At 34.6% G+C, this 9,149-nt stretch overlaps 1 protein-coding gene across 1 annotated transcript; it reads left to right on the forward strand.

Moving 5' to 3' along the window:
• The first annotated feature begins 200 nt into the window (after nucleotides 1-200).
• LOC144573036 (BI1-like protein) lies at nucleotides 201-2,482 on the forward strand. Its single transcript, XM_078322714.1, has 4 exons — nucleotides 201-559; nucleotides 1,195-1,308; nucleotides 1,425-1,582; nucleotides 2,054-2,482. The coding sequence occupies exons 1-4, from the start codon at nucleotides 277-279 to the stop codon at nucleotides 2,264-2,266; spliced, it is 768 nt and encodes a 255-aa protein (XP_078178840.1). The 5' UTR covers nucleotides 201-276; the 3' UTR covers nucleotides 2,267-2,482.
• The last annotated feature ends 6,667 nt before the right edge of the window (nucleotides 2,483-9,149 follow it).

Below are 9,149 nucleotides of genomic sequence, written 5' to 3' on the forward strand. Positions count from 1 at the left end.
TCCTCGTCCTCTACAACGGTTAAATTTAATACAAAGAGTTATCACCGTTCGATTCCACATCGTTCATTCTCCTAGGACAAAGGATTATAGGCAGCACGAATCTTGATCTTTTAAAATCCGTTCATATGTATTGTATCCTACAACGCTGGAGAGGATGAAAGACTGACGACCAGATCCACATTTGCAACTTCCGCTTTCCTTCCCATTGCCTCCGTTTCGAGAGGTAGATCGTGATATCGACCAAGGGAAAAAAATAAACAGAGAGAGAAAGGAAAGATGTACGGAGCGGAGATGAAGGGGTTCAGGCGGACGGAGAAGGAGAAGAGCGAGGATGTGGTGGTGGATTTGGAGGCGGGAGAGTCGTCGCTTCTCTACCCGGGAATCTCGCGTGGCGAGAACGAGTTGCGATGGGGATTCGTGCGCAAGGTGTACGGGATTCTCTGCGCACAGCTCCTACTCACCACCGTCGTGTCGGCCGCCGTCGTTTTCTACCCTGGCCTCAATAGCTTCCTCCTTAACAGCCCCGCTGCCCTTGGTGTTATCATCCTTCCTCTCATTTGTACGGTTTGTTTACCTTCGATTTGGGATTTTGGTTCAAATTGAGCTTTGGACTTAATTATTTTTAGAATATAAATATGGTAGCACTAATTAGGTATTGGTTGAATAGGAATTATATTCATAGATTATCTATTGATTTGTGAGATCTTGTTTCCTTTCTTTATGTGGAAACTGATAATGATCTTAGGGTAACTGTCATGTAAGACCAAACTGCAATAGGATCTGCTGAGTAGAACATTTTAGTGGGTCAGTAATAAAATATGGTGATTGCAACTAACAAGTACATTTCTCAGCATCTGATTGGAGTAACAAGGAACTAGCATTGTGAAACTTTTGTATTATATGGACCAGCCATGCAAAATATGAGATCCTTTGTGAATTTAAAGAAAAATAGTCGTTATAGCAGGATTAATTTTCAGATAAGAAAGTCACTAATAACCAAACTTTCTTCAAAATTAGTTGACAAAGAAAAGAGAAATTTCACCAGAGTCCGGTGTTACTAGTATGGCCATTGCATTGTACTTGGCATTTTTTTGTATTAACAAATAGAGAAGTTCGCGATCTTTCTTTAATTTTATTCTGGAGGAATTATAAACAAAAATGATTCACTGATTTTTGTCAATGCTTATTTTTCAGTAATGTGCCCTCTTTACATCTATCAGCAGAGGCATCCCCTCAACTTTGTCTTCCTTGGGCTGTTTACTGTGTTTATGAGCCTGAGCATGGGTGTGGTCTGTGCCAATACCGATGGTTTGTCACTCTAAACTGTTAAAATTTCATCACATTGGCAATGCACATTGCAATCTCTGATTTTAGATGCAAAGTTAATATGTAAGCTTACCGTGGTTAAAATTTGTTTGGTGTAGGCAAGATTGTGCTTGAGGCGTTGGTTTTGACTTTGGTTGTGGTGTCATCCTTGACTGGATACTCGTTCTGGGCAGCTAGGAAGGGGAAAGACTACAGCTATTCTGGTCCTGTTCTGCTTTCCGGTCTCAATGTTCTCCTAGTTACTAGTTTGATTCAGGTACACTTTGGCTTGAGGGATGATTCTATTAATTGATGATAAGTTTTTTCCTTTTACTGGTATATAGTTTTTTTTTTTTTTTTGGAAAATTAGGGTTAGTCATTATGAATAATGATCTATAGTAGAATTGGCCTGAACTTCAGTACTGTGGCAGTTAGCTTTTGTGCTGGTTCTTACCAGACTGTCAGGTACCTAATTGTACCAGTTATATTGCTTGGCTTTCTACATGACTTTATAGTTTATATAGTGTTTGGAATTATAATTTATCTGCAAATCTTTAGATAAGCTCACAGAAAGGGATATGAAAATGGTATACCATTCTAGACTCTAGCACCACTGTCTGAATTCCGAACAGAGCCAACTTGTACTGCACTAACTTGATAACCATATATAGCTCAAACCTGAACAATCCTGGACAAATTTAAAGTCCCTCGTTCTTGCCTTGCTCATGTAATTTTGTTTCCCGTGCAGTTGTTCTTCCCGCTTGGGTCGACAATGCTGGCAATATCTGGTGCAGCAGGGGCTGTAATTTTCTCTGGCTTTATTGTTTATGACACCGAGACATTGATCAAGCGCTATACGTATGATGAGTACATCTGGGCTTCGGTCGTGCTTTACCTCGACATCCTCAACCTTTTCCTCGAGATCCTCAAAATCCTGCGCAGTGTTCAGTCTGATAACTAGATACACTGACTCAGTTCATCTAGTCAAACGAGTCACCAAATCATGGGTGATTTCGTCCATTATATATTTCTTTGTTTGATATTTTTGTAAAAATGTTTTTAGAGAGGGGATATGTGTTTATGTGTCCCTTTTGTTTAACTGCTGTATGAATCTTATTTTATGTGGAGATATTGCTGAGTCTAGTTTTGTGTTGAGCATGAGAAATTGTGATATATATTATGGACTTGTGGTTTTATGGCATTATATTAATGCTTCACTGCTAAGTGCTTGTCTGTCATTGCTCTTTTAATTTGTTCTTATGCTGAACTTCTCTTTAAAGCAAATGCATGTTTTGTAATTTTATTTATTAGTTATCACTTTTACTGTTTTGCAGCTGATGAAGATTTCACATATTCCTTGTAAGAATGTTCAGATGGGTTCTTCCCTTTCGTCTCAGAATTGCAGTCTGGGCGTTATTGACTTCAGACGGATAATATTCAAATGTTATCTGCAATTATAATTTTATGTAAAGCAAAACTAATTGTTAATCGATGGCTGGAACAATCAAGTTCCAGTGCGGTGAATTTGCATCCTGCAAGGTAAATCTGGATCATTCTTTTAACGAGTGCGGTAAAAACGGTTGTTTAATCATTAACTGTGAACAAATCGTTATGAATACACTAATTAGAGGTCTGTTAACAAATTTTTTCGATTAATCGATCGATAATTTCCATTATTCCGTTTAATCGTCTGTTTATTTCCATTTAATAGTATTTGAAAAAAAAAATTATCAACTTTATTTATTTTCTTAAATAAATATGTTACTTACACATGTAAATTGCATGTGTTGTTAAGAAGAAATAAGCGCAGTGTCATGTTATAATAATAGAATTAAGTTAAATTAAGTTTATTTGATAAGTTTGATGAGTTAAATAAATTGTTTTTAATAAATTATGAATATATACACATAATTTTAATGAAAATGATTAATTGTCTGCATAATTCAGATTATTCAGCCGTATAGTGATTAATCGTTTGACGGTACCCTGTCCGTTCGACGAACGCACACTGTTATTTACAACACTGCTTTTAACCAAGCACAAATCTCCCTGTATCTTTCATAGGCACCGGATTGAGTTTAGTCCAGCTAAGATTAATCCAGATCGTCCTTTAGATATTATACTCCTCCAATGCCTGAGGGGAGACGGATCCAGTGTGGTACCCTACCATGTAAAATGAGATTTGCATCCTGGCACAAATCTCAAAGCAGACTCTCTATAATTCAAATAGGTATCGGAATGATTTTGGTCCAACTGGGAGTTATTTTATTCCTGCGGTATCAGCAATGACAGAAATGCATCTTGACAAACTGTCCTTAATTGGTGTTTGGATGACAGAACTGAGGCAGGTAGAAACTTCAGTTACTGCAATTGGGGTAATATCAGCTTGTTTGCAAATTGCAACGCATGGTACTTGATTCAAGTATTGGCGTGTAAAACTAAAACATGATGAATTGACGACTGTTTAATTTATCTAGAGCACACTCAACATATGTGAAAAAAAATCAAAAATCCATTGCGTATCAAAGCAAAAAATTGTGATTCCCGCTCCAGTGTCTGGTGTTTTTTTTATTCGACTTGTTCCTGTGTATGGATTTCCATAATTACAACTGCTGGTTCAAAATTTACTCATTAGCTACTCCAGTGGAGCAGAGTTATAATTACAAAAGAAGCCGCTAAAATTGTTGGAGCGTTGGTAGCACAACTGATGGTCCATAGTATAACTGGGCTCTTATGAAATTGGAAATATCAGGCCATACTTTATTCCTGGTTCAGTGGGCCAGGCCTATTCAAGGTATGATGTTGAAAGAAAGAAGAACATCATTTTAATCCTTCGCAGTTTCAATAGGGAGCTAAAGAATCTAGTGTTCCGGTTAATTAAGGAATAGAAATATATTCTACCTTGATTTTTGGCAAATATCAGATGCTAGTGAATATAACAATGCCAGATGCTGAATGAATACTGTTAAATGTCTCAATAATAGAAGGACAAGAAGTTTTCCAGCTGTGGAATTTTGACACTGAAACAGATGCCATTTGATTAGCATACGAAATTTGGAAGCAAAAACAATTTACTAGAGGCCAAAGCCATTGGAAAAGTGACATCTCCAAAGAACCCTAAAGGACTGTAAATATCTTGAAAGCACAGCAGGGAATATCAGCAAGAGAAAGTATTATACTTATTTATTCATTCCTTCATTTATTTATTGTAATTATTTTCTTTTGAAGATGATAACATAGTAAAGCAGATGCGTACAACTATCTACAACAAGGGACTGAGTAGTGAGTGATACCTGTGTGTTAGCTTTTGAGAAATTGGCATGAATGGATGGATGACAATCTCTTGTCTGCCATTGGATCTTTATTTTTTTGTGGGGCCATCAACTCAGCACTCATCTAAGCTCACTTTATATATTATCCTCATTTCTTTTGAACCCCCTTTCATTCTGTTTGTGGCTTTTTCTTACAAAAAGAAATAATGTAGGAAAAAGAGGTTCATTAAATGAAGTTGTTTTAGTTTTTGTACTACCAAATGGAAGCATAGAAATCTGGGTCTCTTAGCTCAGAATTCTGTTTTACTGGTTATTACTTTGTTTGAATTATTTTTCTCCGAAAGTGACTTTTATCTTTTCTGCAATGCACTGGCGATTGGTGATTTCTAAGTCAACTTCCTGTTGTAAGGATAAATCATAAATGGCAACTAATAATTTTCTTTGCAAGGATAAATATTACAAATTCAGGACCACTGTTGCATTATCAATTGTTTGGACACTAAAATATATTGCAATTTTCCTTTTTTATTTTGAAAAAAACACAGGAAGGGAGACTCAAAATTTTGCACCGTATTAACACAAAATAATTTGAGTGGCTGCAGCTCCACACCAAAAGAAATTCTCTTTAAATAAACAAGCAAAAGAAATAGTAATCTATCTTGCAAATTGTAAATTTTAAATTGGCCATATGAAATTAAAAAAAAAAAACCAATAATTAACTAAGGTTCCTTGTGCTGATTTTGGAGTGCCCCTACTGTCCCAATAGCAAAAGGTAGAATTCTACCCCTCTTGAAATCTAAAGCGTGCAAGAGCCCCAAAAAAGCACTAGGTGAAGTAAGGCTTTGTGGGGACTAAGAAATTTCAATGCACTCCTTCCCTTCCCTTTTTTCCTTTAAGCTCTTTACAAATGATTGATACTGAGAAATAGTATCCGATTCCAATACCTTTCTGCAAAGCACACACATTACAAAAGCCAATGGTGATTTGCCATAGATTTGTGCTGTGTACTTGTCAACCCCCATACATGAATGGTCCTTGCCATCTACCCTACACCGTATCCCCTCTCTAATTCTTTGATGATTTTGAACCAATTGGGGTAACGATATTTACAGCGTAAATTTTGCTTCATACAGCGCACAAGTCATATGCAGCACTGTTCAGACTCGGTTTGACTGTGTGCTGCATGAAGTAGAAACTGCTCTGTCAATATCTTTACCCTATGTAGGCTTGGTTGAATTTGTTGCCATTTAATGCCAATTTGTATCTTGGGTAGTACAATGATGGTTGTGTGCCTGTTCACAAAAAGAGAGGCTACAACCATGGGTGGTTTAGAGGCATCTATTCTTCTTTGCTCTAAAGCAAAAGGTGGTTAAAGATTGTTGTTATGAAATAAATAGTTGAACTTAAAACATATAAAGGACAAATAATGTACCAGTGCCAGACAGGGATCAATAGAGATGTTACATAAGTGACCTGTTAAATCACACTCGGTTGTTTTTTAATGTCAGGTTATTAGTTCAAGATTCCATTTAATTTGATTTGAGCTTATATTGGGTAAATTTGTGTCTAGAATGATTTTGAATTTGGCTTGTGTGCGTTAGATATTGTAATTTTACAGAAAAAAACAAATGGGTTGCTTACAATTTTCTCAGGTTCAGTCAATTTGCTTCTGGTCTTAGGTTGTGGTCAGCTCAGGTTTAAAGTCAGATTTATGAATTCAATTTTATTTTAGTAAAGAAACCGCTCATACTTCTGTTTTTTTTTATATATAAATCGCATTTTGAATTTACAATTATCTATACTGAGGATAATGCTGTTTTTGTTTGAGATTTGACTCTGCTTCAATAAATAAGAAAATCTTGAAAGATTTTTTAGGACAAATATAGACCGTCCATTGTCGGTTAGATGATCGAGATTTTTGCCTACCAGATAGTAACCTAATTGACTATAGAGATGTGTAATTAGATCAATAGACCTGATCTCAATCATTTCATCAAAATAAACTAAATGGTAGTATAATTTTCTACAATAAATAATCGGAATTAAATGTCAGCAAAAATTGAATCAGAACTTTTTACTAGAAAGTATGTAACAAAAAATCTACAAACTTCTATTACATCATTAGAAAGAAAGAAGGAAAGAAAAATCAGGAATCCAGAAAGAAATTCTACTTTTTTTTTATTACAACTCGCAATTCAATCTTTGTAGATATCGCTTTCGACACTTTTTCTTATTTCCCAAGGACACTTTCAATTTATTTATTGCAAGTTTGTAACTTAAACATTTTCTTTTAGCTCCGATGTCATGTAACATAGATGACACATGCAAAAGCATCCAAATGCAACAAGGTATAATTTTTTTTTTCTCTTCTAAAGATGCTTTGGCTCTTAGTTTCGGTCCATCCGTACAATTATACTCCAAGTTCTTCAAGTGCAACCAAACTGCTCACTGCAAATGAAATCACAAGATTATCTAGGACTAGGAGGAAAATATTGTAATATTATAAAACAAACTTGTAAGGATCTTATACTTAACAGTTACAGACCGTGAACTGATTCCATAATCCATATCCTCTGTTAACAATTTCTGTGTACATGATTGTGTGCTTCAAGTTGTCATGGATATATAGGTTCATATTCATAAATAATTCTGTGTATATTGTAAACTTGAGAATAGTTCGTTGATCTATAATGTAAATGGAAATAAATCTTGATATTAATATATTAAATAAATAGTGTGGTGTTTAAAGGATTTATTAAATTCGGAATTAAGAAAGATGCTGAAAAATAATTACTAAGCTTAGAGCCGCATGTGCCGATTTTTTTTTTACCATATTTGAAAAAAAAAAAGATAAACCCAAATGCCAATCTTTTTGGAGAAATTCCAAAATTTCTAGGTTCGTGGATTATACCTACCCAACCAATAGACCGGTGACGCATCTATAATACGAGGAACCAACTGGCATTTAATTGCTCGGTCATTGGTCTAGCAGAATATAGATGCACAAACCAACATGTTGGTTGCACAACTATAATATGCAGACTTGGTAATTTTGGAATTTCTCCAAAAAAAAATGGCTTGTATGTTTAACTTTTTTTTTTTCAAAAATTGTAAAAAAAATAAAAAATCCTGGAAAAGAATTACTATGAATTGCAACAGTTTGAGTCATAGAGAACCTGTCACAGAAAATCCGGTAACATGTAGGGTCCTCCCGGCTTATGTGGGCCAATAGGCAGCAACATAGGCAGCCCAATTGGTATATTATTTACTCATAGCATGAAAACAACAGAATATTCTTGGGCTGGGGGTCACATTTATTTCTCCTTTTTGATCTTCTCAAGAAGAGGAGTGTGTCCAGTGTCTCTTTCCTCCTCTTAATTGTCAAATCTGGAAAAAATATCAAATCTTTAATAGTGTAATTAATATCAAGAAAAAGTCTCTTCTAGAAAATTCATCTTTTGTGTTGCAAATTGCAATCACATGCAGAAAAATCTAACCGACAAAGTTTTATTTTGTCTAAACCGGATTTTACAAGAAAAGTACATCAACCTCACAGTTTTGATAGAAGTAATTTATAAATTTGTCTTTAAATTTAATCACACTTATTTAAGTGATATTATCTGAAATTATGTAGCGGAGTAGCAAAAAGTAATTATGGTATAACAAAAAAATTGGATTAGCTCTGGAATAACAAAAAGCAAATTGTTATTCTGTGTTTGGATGAAAAAAGTAGTTGTTCCAAACTATTGGGTTAGTTCGGATTAACTCGTTATTTTGTTATTCCATTGATATGTTGGATTAGCGGTTGTTATGAATCTCGACTTAGCTTCTAACCTCACTATTGTATTGATTCGTTTGGTCCAAACACAATTGTGCGTTCACATTTTTAATTTGACATTTACTGAAAACAATAATACTACTGCCATTTTTGTAAAATCCAAATTAAAACAAAAAAAAAGGTTTAAGATAATATTATGCAAAATTAACATAGGAATATTGTAGGTAAATTAGATTCAGATCAGACAAAAAAATGTTTAAGAAAGTACTATACACAATTAACAATCGATTTTGTATGATTTTTGCAAGTAAATTAGATTCACATCAGACAAGAAAAAGGTTTAAGAGAGTAGTACTATACACAATTAACAATCAATTTCGTAGATTTTTTGTAGAACAATCAGATTCAAATTAGACAACTACAAACAATTGACCATAAATTTTGTAGAATTTTATAAGACAACTAGATTCAGATTAGACAAAAAAAAAAGTACTATACACACAATTGGCAATCAATTTCGTCAAAATTTTGAAAGACAATTTGCGGGTACCAAGTCATGCACGTGTACTGCAGGTGGGGCCCTTCCTCCTCACATAATCCAACTGATCCACTTCAACAAATTCAGTTTGTTTCAAACTCCAAAGCTTAAGATAAAAAAAAAAAAAAGTGGCCAAGATAGCCACGCCTCTTTAAATTATTTGATTTTTCATTTTTTTTTTTTTTTGCTATGGTGTGAATGCAATAATACAAAGGCATCAATAAACACCGTATCGGAACGGAATCAATAACTACAT

The sequence above is a fragment of the Carex rostrata genome, chromosome 21 (genome assembly GCF_964058835.1).
Source record: "Carex rostrata chromosome 21, lpCarRost1.2, whole genome shotgun sequence".
NCBI lineage: Eukaryota > Viridiplantae > Streptophyta > Magnoliopsida > Poales > Cyperaceae > Carex > Carex rostrata.

Coding starts and splice junctions, on each gene's coding strand:
- LOC144573036 (XM_078322714.1), top strand. CDS start 277: ATGTACGGAGCGGAGATGAAGGGGTTCAGGCGGACGGAGAAGGAGAAG. Junction 560..1,194: donor TATCATCCTTCCTCTCATTT/GTACGGTTTGTT, acceptor CTTATTTTTCAG/TAATGTGCCCTCTTTACATC. Junction 1,583..2,053: donor TAGTTACTAGTTTGATTCAG/GTACACTTTGGC, acceptor TTTCCCGTGCAG/TTGTTCTTCCCGCTTGGGTC.